A 17,725-nucleotide genomic window follows, 5' to 3' on the forward strand; every position below is an offset into this window, starting at 1 on the left:
GTACGGACTACTCAAGTAGTCAAAATCTTAGTGAAAATTACAATTTCTGGGTTTCTGGTCTTTATTTCTCTCCTTAGAATTTTTAATGTGTGATTTATTTTAAGCAATTTAAGCCTCATAGGGAAGTGAGAGTTTTGCAGAGGAAAAAGATAGGTGAAGTCAATTATTTCTGAAGAGTTTTCTAGACTCATCTAGAAGAAAAAGAGTGTGCCGCACTGAAGATTAGAGGGAGAGAGGCAGTCTTCTGTCATTCACCTACTCACTGATTCATTCATGTCTGCATGCAAGGAAAACACAAATATTTACTGGTCTCTTATTTTGTGCTTTGTACTGCAGAAATCCCTTCTTCTGAAAGTTTGCTATCAACATTATCCTCTACAATTAAGAGTTTGTGGGACTTCTGTGGTGGCACAGTGGATAAGAATCCACCTTCAAGTGCATGGGACATGGGTTTGATCTCTGGTCTGGGAAGATTCCACGTGCTGTGGAGCAACTAAGCCCATGCACGACTACCCAGCCCGCACTCTAGAGCCCGCATGCCACAACTCTGAAGCCTGAACACCTACAGCCCATGCTCTGCTACAAGAGAAGCCACCCCGACGAGAAGCCTGTGCACCGCAAAGAGTAGCTCCCACCTGCCGCAATTAGAGAAAGCCAGCATGCAACAATGAAGACCCAGTGCAGCCAAAAGCAAACAAATAAAATTTTTAAAAAGAGCTTGTGAATTTTCATATATATAATTACTGTGGCTTTCATCATCTTCAAAAAATGAGCAATATTTATTTCACAGATTTAATATGCAGATGAAATGGGATGTAAGGGCTTTACCTTCAAAAAAAAAAAAAAGTTCCCTTTTTCTTATAAGTCTCTCTAGAGATTGGGACATTTATCAGTAGTTCTCAACCTATGAAAAATCTTTTATTCTCCATAGATTCCATGTCTTCAAAGACTTCTGTCTATCAAATGCACTGATATTTTATTAACCAGATATATAACGGCTAATAAGAACTCTCAAACTGTCACAGACATAAAACTAATGAAACTCAATGCTGGGTTCCTGAGGCATAAGCACAATGTTTCATTTCATTAACAGCAAATCACCACAATGTATGGTAAAGATAGTGTGGTGATTAGTCCCAATGATTTGAGTTCATATAATTAATTACTGGCCAAAGATACACAGTATTTCACCTGTATAAATCTATTGAGAGCAACTACTAGGCTTTTTGCAGCATTAAAAAGAATCCATTCCTATTTCTGCAGACCCCTGGGGAAAACACAATTTATGTATAAGTTAGTGATTTTCTATGTCTGGAAAACTACTGGTTACCCTGCAAATTGTTTCAAGCCAGATTCATAAGCAACACTATCTTCAAAATCAAAAGTTGTACATATTTATCTATAAAGGTAGGTAGTGCTATCCTGTGTACTTCCTTTGTTTTTATAAAAACAAAATCCAAAACCTTCACCAGAGACTTATGTGATCTGTCCCTTGTCAACTTCAACTTCATCTAACAGTCCCCCCTCAGCTCACCCTTTCTCAGTTGTGACTAGCTGCTTCCTACTTCAGGGCTTCTACACCAGCTGGCCCTCCTGTCTGGGGCACTCTTCTTGCAGATCATCACATCTGGCTTTTTGCGACTGAGGTGTCAGAATAAACATCATCAGCGAATTTCTTCCTCAGCACTCAATCTAAACCCTTCCATCACTATCATTTCTTCTGTTATAGCTTCTTCATAGCATCTGTGACCTCTTAAATTATCTGTTCACTTATTTATTTATTTACTGTTTCTCTCCAAAACCACCAAACCCCACTGGTATAAAGAATTCCACAAGAGCAGTCTACTCATTGCCCTATCTCCAGTTCCTAAAATAGTATCAAGTAACCAATAATCACTCAATAAATATTTGCTGGCTAACCAGCCAAACTGTTTAAGATTATTCTGGGGAAGGTTTATGATTTCTTTGTTAAGAACTTATTTAGCATTTAAAATTGCTGATTCAAAAGGAATAAGAAATAATGTTCTTTTGATTAAAAAAAGAGTAAGAAATGTACACAATAATCTATTCAACCAGTGGGCTTATTTTCTTTTATGACAATCCTTTGGGATAGAAAAATATGAAGATCTATTCATGTTTCACACACCTCAAAGGTCACCTCATGTAAAAACTGAGTAAATTTTTTTTTTTATTTTAGCTTTATTGCAGTCTGACATTTAAAACTGACTTTTCTTATAATAATATACCATGAGCTGCTAGCCACTCAATCTAATAACATTTTTCCTGCCAAGAAGCAAGAAGGCTTCTAAGAATGTAAGAAGTGCAGATTGGGAAGTCATAGCTGACATCACAGGGACAGGGCCAGCATGGCCCAAATCAGGGAAGATCCTGTTCTCAGCTATGGCAGGAGAGAAGGAAGGAAGGAAAAGAGTGATCAGTCCGAGGAAAATCACTGTAGTTCTGATTTCGGTTGACAAACATGAATATCTTCAAATCAATTCAAGACAGAGTCAACTGGAATCTTATAGCTTGAGACATTCAATCCCTGCTTTGACTATCTGAGGTCTCTAGTAAAAGAAATTATCACACAGTTCACCAGATCTGGGCTTATGTAAGAAAAACAAGTGTTTGTGGGGGGAAAAAAACAAACAAACATATAATCCCCAATGCTATATGCTACATTTGCTTATTAATTTAAAAATATTTTCAAGAATACTTATAAAGTGGAGAGATGTGAATAAAAAGAATAATGACTTTATTTCTGAGTTTAGAAAATATTTGGAAACTAAAAGAAACATTACGAAAGGTATAAAACTCAATGGTTTAAAAAATGCAAACACCCTGAATGTAACACAAACCTGTATTTACTTTTTTAAAATTGGAGGTTGCTTCTTTTCCTAACTGGTAATATAAAAGGAGACAGAAGGCAGATAATTCACAGCTCATGTGAGTTTATTTATCAGTCAAAAAGAAATATGAATATCAATCTCTAGGCTAACTTGCTTACATAGTATTCAACCAAGTGGGAAGCACAACTAGCACAGAAATAGAGGCAGGTCCCAGAACAACTAGGAATGACATTTGCTGGCTCTCTTTTTTTTTAATTAAGAAAGTAAGAAGTACTGAAAGTGTTATTTTTTCTAAAGATCATATACTTAATCTCCTATTTTTTGCTGTTCCATATTTCACTGTCTTCAACATTATAAGCCGCTTAGTAAGAAACTATACTTCACTTTTCATCACTTCAGCTCACAAAACTGATGTTTCTAAAGTCCAGTCACATTCATGAAAGCTGGAAAACCACATATAGGAGAATTTTACCTTACAGTTAAATATTTTAAGATAGAAAGAAAGTGAAGTTGCTCAATTGTGTTGTACTCTTTGCAACCCCACAGACTGTATGTAACCTGTCAGGCTCCTCTGTCCATGGAATTCTCCAGGCAAGAATACTGGAGTGGGTTGCCATTTCTTTGTCCAGAGGATCTTCCCAACCCAGGAATCAAACCCAGGTCCCCCACACTGCAGGCAGACTCTTCATCATCTGAGACACTATGAAAGCCCTATTTTAAGATAATACCTCCAGAAATATGTCTAAAAGTGAGGATTCTCTGTTGGCTAAGAACTCAAAGTGTGAGATAAGTAAATTTATGTAGAAGACTATATATTTGTCAAAGAAATAGCATAAACATATGCTTTTTACTAAAAAACAGGAATCTTTTACTGATCAAATTTTTTAAAAAATTTAGCAACAAACAAAGTGTACAACCAGAGAGTCCCATTTTCTCTCAGATGTTACACACCTAACTCTATGTAGCCTATTCATTAGACTCAGACTCTTTCTTTTGAATTTCATCTCCAAACTGGATATATCTGAAGATCTAGAGATCTTCACAATGGTTGATTCCCAGCAACGCCCCCCAAACCTTTCCTCTTGTTTTCTGTTCAACTCTCAGATCTTGGCTTACCTTTCACGTTAATTTTAGTAAAAGGAGATCAAATGCTCCTATGTGTTTAAACCAGTCTCCCTGTCTTCAGTCTCTTTCCTCCTCAATTCATTCTGCACTCTGCATCTAGATTCATTTTCAAAAGATGAATGCTCTGATCGGATCTTATTCCTCATATCAAACTTCCTGTGCTCCCGCATAAAGCCTATACTTCTCAACCTAGCACTAAACAACTTCCAAAGTCTAGTCCCGATCAATCTTTATGCCCTTACTGCCATTATTTTCTAATTATACAAGCCTAGGCTTCTGTCAAATCAATCTTCTGTCCTCCAGCTTGTCCTGAACTTTCTATCTTGGCTCATGCCATTCCTACCACACAAAGAATGTCTACCACTCCCTCTCAGCTGCCACCGGAGAAGGCCCCTTTGCATCTCTGCATTTATTTATGTAAATAAGGACATACAAAAGAAATGTTTTGCCCCACCCAGCAAAACTGGCCCAAAATTTTCAAACCCAACAACTGACAGCTTTTATTAAATGCCTACTATGTGCTCAGCAGGCTTAAACAGTATTTCTAATCCTCTCAACAATTCTATAAAGTAGGTATTATTATTTACTCTCCTTTTACAGATGAGAAATCCAAAGCTCAAAAACATCACACTAACATTTAGTAGATATCCTCAAACTGTATACTCAGTAAGTTGCCTCAAATCCTACACTGAGTAAGTGGCGAAGCAAAGATTTCAACACAGGCTGCTTAACTCTACAGCTACTGCTCTAAACACTAAGTTGTGTAGTCTGAGGTTTTTTTTTTTTTAAGTCTGAATCATGTGACTATCCTTCTCTATCTGAAATAATTTAGTTTTACATATTTCTACTTGCTACACCCTTTAAGATAAGCCTTACCATGTTTGTTATTTTAGTAAAGGGAGAAGATTAAATACTATTTCTTTTCAAGAGAAGAACAATACTGAAATTGTAATGTCAAGGAACATCTTTTTTGTCACAAAGATTACTTTTACTAAAATATTTTCAAAGAAATTCATTCCAAGCAACTTTTTCAAAGATGACTGCAAATTAATAATCATACATTTTGATGGTTTTACAGATTATTAATAATATGAGGATTTTGTGATCACCACCTAAGAAGTGTAATTGGTATCTATCAAATTGACAAAGATTGTAAAAACTGACCTACTCAATGCCATTGAAGGTGCTGTGAGACATACATTCATACACAGGGTAACCACCCTTTGATCCAGTTATCCCACTTCTGGGAATCTACCCTAAAGGGGAAAAAAAAAAAAAACAAAACCAGAGATGCAATCAAAGATAAATGTACAAAAATGTTTGTCCCAGTGTTATTTAAAATAGTAGTATTATAAAGATCAACCTAAGAGTCCCACACTAGGAGAACAATAACCTGTTCAGAGATAAAAGCAGGAGCAAAACCACATTTATAGAAGGGGTTTTTTTTTTTTTAATTGAAAAGAAGAAAGGAGAAGAACTAAAAAAACGTAAATCGAAATGTTTGTAGACATTATCTCTGGGCAATAGGTTTATGGGTAATCTTCAATTTCTTCTTTACATTTACACCCTTTTCAAAATCTGCTATCACAATGAACATGAATTAGCTTAAACAAGAAAAGAAGGTTTAAGCAGTTATAACCCATGAACATGGCCCTGAAACAAACAAGGGCATATTGCCTGGACTAGAAACTACACTTCCTACTGCAAAGAAAGCGTCAAACTTGTTTTCTTTCCAGCTTTTATTAGGCTCACTTGTACTTTTAGATTGTGTAAAGAATGTCATCCAAAACTCAGTAGTACTCATGAAATCCCACAAGGCTATCTAAAAGTCAGCCAATACTCCAACAGAAAGCACCACAGTTAAATGAACTGTTTTATTGTATGCCTATTGAGGATAATAAACGTCCAATTAATCCTAACTCAAAACATGCAAAATGGAAAAACCAGAAAAACTATTCTCGTTTCATAAATTAACTAAATATACTGTTGTTGCCTTATAAGCGCATCACAGTTAGGTCTGGGAGGAACCTGAAAATAAAGCTAGCAAACTACTAACATCACTAAAAATGAGCCACTGATGCATTTGACTACTATCTTACAGTGGATAGTTAACTTCAGTGGCACAGGATGATTTTAATCACTGTAGAAAAAATACTAAGCTGTCTTTCCAAAAAAAAAACCATCCAAAGCTTCTCACATTAAACATTAGAATTAAAACTGTTAGCTGAACCAGGAAAAAACTTACTTACAATGTAGCATATATGCAGAAAAGCAATTTGAAAAAAAGAAAAAGACCAACAGAAGTAAAATAGGCAGTTGAACAAGCAATTCTTATTTTACTATATACTTTAACCAATGGGAGACTGGTTTGCTCAAATACTAAAAAGCTGTTAGAAAATAAGACCACAGAAATAGTTGTCAGCAACTGAAAGAGAATTAAAATATCACAAAGATTTTACTGAAAAAATGAGTATCATTCTATTTTTACTCAATCATGAAAATACAACATTTATTTATAAAACATATGTCAGGTTCTGGCAAACAAAATAAATTACTAGACTATAAATTCCTTAGAGTAAAAACTACAGCCCCACGTCTCAGTTTTCATCAAACAGCCTAATACTGGGTCAGTCAAACATCTGTTCAATGACTGAATCTGAAATCTATTAATGAAATTATGCAATATTTCCACAACTACACAATGAAATTTAAAAGGTTGTTTAAAGACATCAATGATTTGGGATAGACACTGAAAACTACATAAAACCCACAGATTAGTGTTAAATGTCAGCTGCTAAAATAAGTTATGGTTGCTTGCTTAATATTCTATACAATACTTGTCTAGAAACAGAATGATCCTATGAATTTTAAAATATCATGAAAAATAGTGAATGAATTTACTCTCTGTATCACACATTTGACAGATCTGAAATGTTCAGTCTGCAATAAGAATTCCTACTACTACTAACTTAGAATCTTATATAAGTGGCATCTGGGCTTTGTCCAAAGAAACAATTGTACCCAGTTCTTTGTGTCTCTTCAACTTTATACTTTCGTCACTGATAACTAAGCTACAGTTCTATCCTAAGCAAAGTTATGAGTGAGTATAACATAGCACTGCAAACAAGCATGCATGTTACAGGCATGCACATGTACTTGTGAATTCAAAGTAAGTCATCTCAAGTTTTAATTAATCCAACAGTGTCTTTTATCAGTTATGGGTAGTTTAGTATACTCCTATCCTTATGAGATATAGCCTAATTTAAATATATTCTGAAACCAAACATAGAATTATGCATTTAATTCTAAATTTGGTTAATTTTACCATTCCACACTTGACCCACTCTCCATCAATGTGAACTAAATAAATAGGCTGGAGACAGGAAACTATCTCTATCCCTGGAAAAACTGGATATGCAAAGAAATCTTCTTTTCCAGATTTATCTAATCTAAATTTATACAGCCTAAATAAGTCATTTGAACTTTAAAAAAGCCATTAGTCTAATAATTGAAAATAATTTCATAAAATATATTTAATCCTCCATGTACTTACATTTAATCCTCCTCATGTACTCTGAAAATTATAATAAAAGGGTGGTTTTTAGACCACTTAACCAAAGTACACTGTCTCAACTCCACCTTAACCATCACACACAATTTCCTTTGCACCTTTGCCTCTGAAAGGCCTATTTTCAAGTGGAAATGAGAGCATGGCACAGTTCTCTGCTGAGCTGCTTAATGGATCAGAACATTGTGATAAACTCAGTTTACAGGTTCAATACTAACCTGGATCTTTTAACTTTGAAACAAACTGCTCTCTTACTCAGTCATCTCAAAACTGAGTGCAAACGGGCCTGGAGAGAGCGTGTGTGAATGTTCACTGCATACCCATAACCACTACTACAAAAATTCAGCATGTAAAAAAAAAAAAAAAAAAATTCCAGCATGTAAAATGGCCAACACTTTCTCTGTATATGAAAGTACAAAAAACTACCATTTGTAACCTCCAAATTCCAGACACACACAAAAGGGAAAAAAATGGACCCTTCATCTGTCTCAGTGACATAAGAAAGCTTAAGTATCTTAATTTTAAACAGTAATCATTTCCATAAGATATGAATTTGGCATTAAGTCATATAGCAGTATATGACATCAGAATGGGCAGAAAATACCTGGCAATATGCCATAACTCTTTTTAAAATTGATGAGTTCAATTTGAAAGGAACATTAGGAGGAAGTAAGTTTATGTTCACAATTTTAAACTCACCACAACATTAAGATATAAATGCTTTATACAAGATATTTTTCCTGACCTTCTAAAATGAGAACTTTAGAACTGGAGCTCAGAGGTTATATGAGGTTCAGTGGACATTTGCCAGGCCCCTAGCATGTGTGAGACCCAGCGCTCGGTGCTTGCAGGTAAACTCCATTAGCTCAGCCCGCTCGCCTTATAGATGCTGGAGTTTCTGCTCATGTCAAATCAAGCCTTTTAGACTTCTGAATTGGAAATGCTGAGCAATGCCATCACAATGGTATAATTCTATTAAAACAGACTGATATCATCCTTCCTCATAATCTAAATAAAATTTCAAAGAGGCAATGTTGACTTAACAGAAACAATAGTCTCTGTGTTTTGAATAACTTATAAAGAATTACAACAATTTAAAAATTCAACTATGAGAGTCCTCAACTAAGTGCTAGTTGCATAATTTACTGCAAAGAACAAAGCATGAGGCACCAGAGACCTAAGATTCTAAAGACACACAAAGCAGAATTAAACCAACTGCTGATACCACTGAAAGTCCTCTATAAGAAAAAAGAAGTATCAATATGAAAAATTAGGTGCTTGACTGGGATATCTATTCTTTATAAAAGATCATCAACCACATACTAACAAAGTTCTTGAGTAACAGTAAACACTGGCAAGATTTTAAGTTATTTAACTATGAGATCACAATTTATAACATAATATAAAACTTCCTGAGGGCAGAGACCCTGTCTAATCCAACTTTTATCCCCAACAATTAGCACCCTGTTATTAAAATGTTAAAGAGAGAGTTGAACGAATGTTATGAACTCATGTGAGCTAGCTACTGGAAAATTCAACCTAATGATCTAAAAGGTCTCTTTTTATAGTTCAAATTGTTTTAAGTATTAAATAATATTCACTCAAGTGACACTGCATGAAACTTCAGATCAACAACTGTGGCTGTCACTTTAGCACAAACTACTCTCTGAAGAAATTAATAGATACACCAAGAAGATACGTATATTTACATACTTTGATTCAGTAGTCCTTCTGGAAATCAATTCCAAGGAAATATTCAAAAGGAAAGAAAATGTTGCAAACACAAAAGTGTTTGTTTCATTGTTATATCCAATAAGGGGAAAAGGAAACTATCTATATGCCCAAGAGCAGGTAGACAGACTAGTTTGCAACCATACAAAAAGGTTTAAAATGAACCTTTATCTAATTGGCCTTCCTGCTTCCACTCCCAGCTGCCTTCCCCAAGTTGACTTCCACACAGCAGCCAGAACAGCTCCCACAGACTTAAGTCAGAACAGTTCTCTCCTCTACCCAAAACCCTCCAGGGGTTTCCCATTTCATTCAAAGTAAAATTCAAAGTTCTGACCATTGCCTACAGGCTTTACAGTGGCCTCGGCCACTTCTCTAATCTCAAGCTCTCTCATTTTCCCTCCAGTTTACTGGCCTTCTCCAAAAGGCGAAGTACACTGAGTGGTCTCTGCCTGTTATCTTCTTCCCCTAGAGAGCATAAATTCCTCACTTTCTTCAGGTCTCTACTCCAGCATCATGTCTTCCCTGACTACCCTTCCTTGCCACTCTCTGCATCCTCTAACCCCACTTGACTCTTCTGCGTATCTCTTACCATCTCACTTATTCTGTATTCATATGGTCATGGCCCATCTCTCCTGATTAGTATATAAACTCCATGATAGCAAGGACTTTGTTTTATTCACATAATAGCCGTTTAAAAGAACTTGTTAAACAGATACTGAATACTGATACAATAATTATTAACTACACAAAAAACCGTGCATATAAACAAACTTGCAAGAGAATAGGAAAAATGATCTGTGAACATTTTCAAGTGCTGATCATATTGCTAAGGAGTTTAAACAACAAAAAATGTAAGTCAGGCATGACTATGATTTTAAGCTGTCAATAGTGACTATGACAGTCTTATCTCCCTCAAAGCCATTTGTTTAGAATTATTATGAGAACTTTCCCCATAAAACTGTTAGTAACAGTCTTAAAATCTTGTTTCCAAAGACCCAAAGTTTAGTCTGTGAGGGTAGACACTCATGCTTGAGGTCACACAGAAGGGGAACAAAGGCTTCTGAACAGTTTTAATATAGAACTGAATAATACTTAGAGTTTACATTTAAGACAAGCACCCATGGTTAGCTTCAGAGAGTCCCTGAAGATGTAAAATTCTGTGCCTAAATGTCTATTACTTCTTTACTGAGGAGAGAGTCTATATGTGCATTTCATTATATTCTCAAAGGTGTCAGTGGCCCAGAAAAGGTTAATAATTACTATTTTGTATGTTGGAAGTGAAGTGAAATCTAATTTGAGCTACCTCTCAAAGGATAGAAAATATATAAAACCAAGACCCATCTTTGCAATAACACATTTCATTCAAGAAATACCAAGTGCCTACCATGTGCCGGGCATGCTGTGATTTTGAGCACCTTACACTTAACCATACTTTGTAGTACATAATTCAAAATACATAGGAACAAGATTGACTGAAACACCAGACTAAAAAGAAATCCAGCGAACACAAATATAATTTCAAACAGAAACTGGTATAGGAAATCATAATAAAGACAGAAAAGAGCTCAGGGCCTAATTTAGTGCTTATTATGTCAAAATATCTGCAGATATCAGTTACATCAAAAGAAAAGAAAAACTACACACACGTGTGCCCACCCCCACACAGTGACAGGAAACCAAAATAAAGTTTCCAAATCCTGTTTCCAGCAGCATCCCTTCTGAGACTGCCCTTCAGCATGCTTTTGAAGGTAGGAGCTCCATGGTAAAACTAAGAGCTGATACTTGACTATTACGGTGATAAAAACAAAAAGAATCATCTCAAACCCAGGAAACAGAAAACTGTGGCCACCTGTACGGCTGCGACCCATTAACCTCCTGCCCTGTTATTCCCTTTCTTTTTATACCCCACTTCCTTCAAAGCAGTGACAGAATGGTCTTCTCTCCCAAAACGGAATGACTCCTGAACGCTAGTTCTTTTTCCAAGAGGTCAAAAGGTCCCCTAAACTCTGCTTCTTAGCCCTGTGAGTTGATGTCTTCCCCTAATCTTTTCCCCATAGCAGTAAATTACACAATTCAGCTGAGGACACCGTCCTTAACTTCCTGAACAAGGGGGCAAAAAGACACTCCTACCAGTCCCAGGCTGAAGGAAGACAAGAATCACACGGTGACCTCTTCCCTAACAAAATTCAGGGAAGCAGAAACCCAAGAAAGGCAACGCTGAAAAGGCGAACACATGGCATGCTACGGAAGACGTGGGGGACAGAGGGCGGGAAAGGGGCTGAGAGGTGGAGTGGGGTGTAAAGATGTCAGCTCTGTGCACTAGGGGAATGAAGAAATGGGAGATCCCGAACCCTGACAAGTGAACACAGAAAGGACACCGCTCCCGTCTACCCACACTTCTCCAGCAGTCAAGGGAGGTCAGAAAATTCACCCAACCCTCCTCAACTCCCTTCTTCGCGTGCCCCCCAAAGGGTGAACTGGGTTTGAAAGAAGAGCTGACCCCAGTCAGGGTACAAGCAAGAAGAAAAATGAAGCGATGTCCAATCTAGTACCTCTCTCAGGCAGCAAGGGGCGAGGGCAGTGTGTCCGGGGAGATGGCGAGGGAAATGGGCTTGTGCCATGACACCTCGGGGAGTTGGAGGGTGGGGGACACAATGTCCTCTTTCTCTCCCACACCCGGCCCGGGCCCCTCCCGTCCCTCTCCCGCAGGCCCAGCCACAGTCGACCCGCTCGGTCCGCGGGCGTGGTTGGCTCCGGCCCCGGCGGCGGCGGCCGGGCCTCCCCGAGTCCTGGCCCCTCCCGCCGGCCAGGCAGGCCCCCGGGCCGCCGCCCCGGACACCAAGGGAACACGGAGGAGGAAGGGGGAGCCAGGGGACTGACCGGCGAGAGGAGCCGCCTCGGCCCGGACTCGCCCGACCCGCGCCCCTCGCTCCCTCGGGGGCCGGCTCCGGCTCCCCGCCCCTCACTCACCCCCCCGGTCCGGCACCTCCTCCACCTCCTCCTCCTCCTCCTCCCTCCTCTCGGCCGTGGCTCCTGCTCCGGCTCTACGCGGCGACGGTGGCGGTAGCGGCCTCGAGAGCAGCGGCGGCGGAGCCTCCAGAACGCGCACGCACGCAGCACGCAGGCCCCGCCCCCAAGCTCCGCCCCGCCCCTTCGAGTCGGCGTCGGCAAGGTTTCGGCCCCGCCTTCCCCGCGGCTTTCCGGAGTCCGCTTAAAGGGGACGCTCAGGAAGGAGGTGGAAGCGCTAAGAACGCCGCGGGGGAGGAGTGGGGAGCTTCGGCTTTTAGCTTGGGCTGGGTTGGCGGGGGCGGGGAGGGAAGCCGGAAACGAAATGAGAAACGGTTCGAAGATTCAGGAGGAGAAGAATTTTGGAGGGAATACGACAAGTACTAATTGAGCATCTAGTAGGTGCCAGGCACTGTCCTAGGCGCAGAGAATAATGGAAGTAAAGGCCTTCGTGGAGCTTGCATTCTAGTGGGAGAGAAGAGACAACAAACAAATAAAATTTTCGGAAAGTGTTAAATGGAGTGAAGAAAAATAAAACCAGGAATGGGGTGACTTCATAGATGGCCAGGTATTGCCCCTCAGAGGAGCTCTATAAGCACATACACGTATGACATGAAGGAATAAGCCTAGCAAATACCTCGGGAGGGGAGGGGAAGGGGTGGGAGTCGTTCCAAGCTGAAAGAACATGGGTTGTACACGCAGAGGTAGGGATAGCCCGGCATGTTGCAGGACCAACAAAAAAGGCTAGTATGGCTGAGTGTAATCAGCTAGCCACAGAGCAGTAGTAGGTTGAGAGAGGTGATGGGGGAGGTCAGATCCTATGGAGCCTTATGGGCTGTTGTTAAGAGTAACAGAAAGTCATGGGAGGGTGAGCAGAGGAATGACCGCATCTAGTGCACATTTAAAAGAGTTACTCTTGCTAATATGTGTAAAATACACAACAGGGAAGCAGAGATGTCTTCAAGGAGACCAGTGAGGAAGCTCTTTGTGGTCGCTTGGACTAGGATGGCAGCAGAGAAAGAGTGAGAAGGGGTATATCAGAATGTATTCAGATACACTTTGACTTGGAATGGATTTGGCAGAGAATGTGTGAACGAACAAAAAGCTCATGGCTGATTCTTAAGTTCAGGACCTAAAGGGTAAGTTAGTGGTGGTATTATTTAGTGAGCTGGAGAAGATTTAAAGAGAAGAAGAAAATTGGGAATGGGGGAAGTAGGAATTCTCTTTCGTACGTTACATAAAGTGCTTGTTCTACATCCAAGTGGAGATGTTGAGTAAACAATTGGATGGATATATGAGTCTGAAATATGAATTTGGGAATCATCAGCACATAGATGCTTTTTAAGCCTTAGGTCTTACATAAAATCACTTAGGAGGGAGAGTAGCTAGTGGAGAGGACGAAAATGAACTCCAACCTTTGGAAATTCTTTAGAAGAGAAGGAACTACCAGATAGGAGCCACACCAGGAGAGGGTGGAGTGTTGGAAGATAAGAGAATTGTTTCAGGAAGGTGGGAGTGATCAGCCTTATCAAATACTGTTGAAATAAATGAGGTGAAGACTGAAGGTTTGAACACTGCATTTGACCTGATGAAGGATGCTGATGTCCTTGAGGAAAGCAGTTTCAGTGAAGTCGTGGAGGAGAAACTCTGATTAGGGTGTGTTAACAAGAGAGGGGAGGTGAGGAACAAAAGTGTTTATAGCAAGCCTAAGCAGCTCTTTAGGACCTTTGCCCTCAGGATCCACTGAGAGGAGTACTTGAGATTGTTGTTCGGTAGCTCAGTAGTATCCAACTCTTTGCGACCCAGTGGAGTGCAGCGCGCCAGGCTTCCCTGTCCATCACCATCTCCTGAAGCTTGCTCAAACTCATGTCCATTGAGTCGGTGATGCCATCCAATCATCTCGTCCTCTGTCCTCCCCTTCTCCTGCCTTCTATCTTTCCCAGCACCAGGATCTTTTCCAATAAGTCAGTTCTTCAAATCAGGTGGCCAAAGTACTGGAACTTCAGCTTCAGCATCAGTCCTCCCAATGAATACTCAGGGTTGATTTCCTTTAGAATTGACTGGTTTGATCTCCTTGCGGTCCAAGGGCCTCTCAAGAGTCCTGTCCAACACCACAGTTCAAAAGCAAGCAATTCTTTGGCACTCAGCCTTCTTTATGGTCCAATTCTCACATCCGTACATAGTAGTGGTAGTAGTGCTAGTCACTCAGTAGTGTCCAACTCTTTGTGACCCCATGGACTGTAGCCTGCCAGCTCCTCTGTACATGAGATTCTCCAGACAAGAGTACTAGAGTGGGTTGCCATTCCCTTCTCCAGGGGATCTTCCTGACCCAGGAATCGAACCCAGGTCTCCTCCATTGCAGGCAGATTCTTCACCATCTGAGCTATAGCGAAGCCCCCAGAAGACTACTAGGAAAACCATAGCTTTGACTAGATTGACCTTTGTCAGCAAAGTAATGTCTCTGCTTTTTAATATGCTGTCTAGGTGTGTCATAACCATTCTTTGAAGGATCAAGCGTCTTTTAATTTCATGGTTGCAGTCACCATCTGCAGTGATCTTGGAGCCATGAAAATAAAGTCTCTCACTGTTTCCATTGTTTCCCCATTTATTTGCCATGAAGTGATGGGACTGGATGCCATGATCTTTGTTTTTTGAATGTTGAGTTTTAAGCCAGTTTTTTCACTCTCTTCTTTCACCTTCATCAAGAAGCTCTTTAGTTCATTTGGGATTTAGGGGAGATATTTTAAAGATAGGAGTTGTTTCCTTATGTTGGTATGCTGGAATGATCCTTTAGAGAGGTAAAGGTGATGGTGCAGAAGATAAGAGGGGGCCAGTAGAGAAAGCTTGTCCTTCAGTGGGTGAGAGGCAATGGGACCTAGCGTAGAAGTGGAGGAGTTGACTGTGGATAGGAGCAAGGACAGTATTTTAGGAGAGAAGGCAAAGTCTATGGGCACAAACACGGTTAGGTCAGGTAGTAAATTTGGTGATGGCCTATTCAGGCCGTGTCTGTGCAGGAAGCATGTGGGGGCTGAAATCCAGCCTCTGTTTTTCCAACCAAGTTTTGAGGCCAAATCAACCTGGAGGAAGGGGCACCTTTTCTAATTGCTCCAATTGCAGAGGCAATGCCTTTTAGAAAATCCTCCATATCATACACACGCACACATACACAGTCTGTGTGCTCCTTTTCCCAGTTTGTACCAAATAATCTTCGCGCAAGTTGCCTCAGTGGGTTTGATGAGGTAGATGAGGGCTGTTGAGCTTTCTTTTATTCTTAGCAATAGAAAGCTGTGAGTGGGGAGGGGCTGTTGGGTATATGAGAATGGAGGCTGTGAGAAGGATGGAAGAAGTGAGAAAATTCCCTCAAAGAGTGGAAGTGTAGTATGGACAAGGCTGAGGGTCTTCTTGAGTTGGTGGTCCTATATTTAAGTGAGACCACTCAGCAAGGTTGTATGGTTTTTCTCCAGCCACATTCCATAGCTTGCAGTGTTGAAGGGGAGGTAGATCTGGCCAGGGCTGGTTTTTCCTGATGGAAGTCATGAACAGGGGAGGAGTATAAGTCAGGGAGTAGTTATAGTGTTAGACTTTAGAATCTAAGCTGGGAGGGAACAGCTGTTTTGCTGTTGGTCGCTAAGTTATGTCTGACTCTTTCCGACACCATGGTCTGTAGCCTACCAGGCTCTTCTGTCCATGGGATTTCCCAGGCAAAAATGAATACTGGAGCGGGCTCCCAGAGGGCAAGTGAAAAAGCAGTGGGGTGAAGGGTTTGGTGGTCCCTGTAGGAAAGAAGAGTTCAAGAGGAAGCTATCAAGTAAGTGGAAGCAAGGGGACTTTCTAAGAATCAAGCATGGGAAAGGGTGAGTGAGGTGTCTGTGAGAAATGAGGTCCAAGCAGGTACCTCAGAGTTGAGGGAATACCAGGCTCTCGGGCTCCTGTCTTGTCATAGTCCTTGTGATCCGCAGACCTGGGGGAGGTTGAAGGCAGGGGACTGTGTGGCTTTACGAGCCTTGGGAGAGTCCCTCGTGCCCTGCTTTACTCACCTGAGCATTTGTGTAGGTACTTTGTCCTGCCTGATGTTTGACAGAAACTAAACATCTTTCCTCCTTACTTCTGCTTTCCTGCTTCTGGCATTATCTTTCTCAGTCACTCACCCACCAAATCTTAGCCACCTTTAATCCATCTTCCCCATCCCTGCACCCAGTTGATCGCCAAAGTGTAGCGACCAACACCATCCAACAGAATATTCTGCTGTGATGGGAATGTTGGTTATCTGCATATCTAATACATGTGGCTATCGAGCATTGACTGAGAAACGGGATTTTGTAACTTGTTGCTGTTCAGTCGCTCAGTCATGTCCGACTCTTTGTGACCCCATGGACTACAGCACGCCAGTAACAAAGTTTACAACTTTAGTGTATGTAAATTCAGTTTAGATAGCCACATGGGGCTGGGGGGGTACCGTATTGGACAGACAGGTATAGACCTGTCCTACCCAGTGTCTTTTCCATCAGCCCCTGCCTCTGTGTCCCCATCGCCAGTGCCCTCAGGCAGCTACTGATTACCCCTCGTCTAGACTTTGGCTGTGGTTTCCTGTTTGGTCTTCTGCTTAGTTGCTTTCCCTTCAATCCATTTGGTGTTCTTGCCAGAACCATCTCCCTAAAGCAGTGGCCAGATCACGGCTCCACCCTATTTTAAAATTATCAGTAGTTTCCTGTCAAATTAGGTAAAACTGATTAATCTGACATTTGTCCAGTTGAATGTCTCCATCCCCCTTTTCCAGCCTTACCCTGCACTTCCCCTTTACATAATAGAGCACTGGTTCTCAAGCAAAACTGAACTGCTTGCTATATTTCCTACCAACCTTTTACAAAGCAGCTAACTCACTTGCGTAAGTTGTCTCTGCCTGGAACAGTGCCTCTCATTTCTTCTTCCAGACCCCCAAATCTGTTGAAATTCTTGAAGGCCTGTCTTACATAGCAGTTTGTCCCTGGAAACTTTTCTGATTTTTGCTCTCCTCTTAAATACAGTTACTGGTTTTTGTTGTTGTTGTTGTTGATGTTTGTTTGTTTGCTGCACTGCACGGCTTACTTCCCTGACCAGGGATCAAACCTGGGCCCCGGCAGTGAAAACACCAAGTCCTAACCCCTGGACCGCTAGGGAATTCCCTACAATTTCTGTTTTTAACCTCACCTGTGGCACTCATAAGTAGCCTGGTCATTTCTTTTATGTATTCATTGTATTGCTGTTACAAAATATTCCTTCTTACAGATCACTGCATTCTGTATCATTGCCCCTTTCAGGGTCAGTCTTGTATCTGATATATATGAGGTACTCCTCAATTAGCCTGTGAATTGAGTTCTAGAAGAGCATTCATGTTCCTGTAACTCTAAGAGTAGTATCACTAGCCCTCAAAGAGAATGTCTTTATACCCTGGAAGAAACAAAGAGAA

The 17,725-nt window shown here is 40.6% G+C and overlaps 2 protein-coding genes across 3 annotated transcripts in view; one reads left to right on the top strand and one right to left on the bottom strand.

Moving 5' to 3' along the window:
• Positions 1–12,389, bottom strand: part of RAP1A (RAP1A, member of RAS oncogene family) — an 81,565-nt gene extending 69,176 nt beyond the window's left edge. Inside the window, exon 1 of one of the 2 annotated variants that reach the window (XM_043876016.1) lies at positions 12,244–12,389. The gene's annotated coding sequence lies outside the window, so the exon portion shown is untranslated. Of the gene's footprint in view, positions 1–11,825; positions 11,883–12,243 lie in introns of those variants that run through there. The other variant, XM_043876017.1, reaches the window with a different exon arrangement.
• On the top strand, positions 11,893–12,666 carry LOC122676737 (basic proline-rich protein-like). Its single transcript, XM_043876325.1, has one exon. The coding sequence runs from the start codon at positions 11,893–11,895 to the stop codon at positions 12,664–12,666; it is 774 nt and encodes a 257-aa protein (XP_043732260.1).
• Positions 12,667–17,725: the final 5,059 nt, after the last annotated feature.

This window comes from Cervus elaphus, chromosome 20, assembly GCF_910594005.1.
Source record: "Cervus elaphus chromosome 20, mCerEla1.1, whole genome shotgun sequence".
In the NCBI taxonomy this organism is placed as follows: Eukaryota; Metazoa; Chordata; class Mammalia; order Artiodactyla; family Cervidae; genus Cervus; species Cervus elaphus.

Coding starts and splice junctions, on each gene's coding strand:
- LOC122676737 (XM_043876325.1), top strand. CDS start 11,893: ATGACACCTCGGGGAGTTGGAGGGTGGGGGACACAATGTCCTCTTTCT.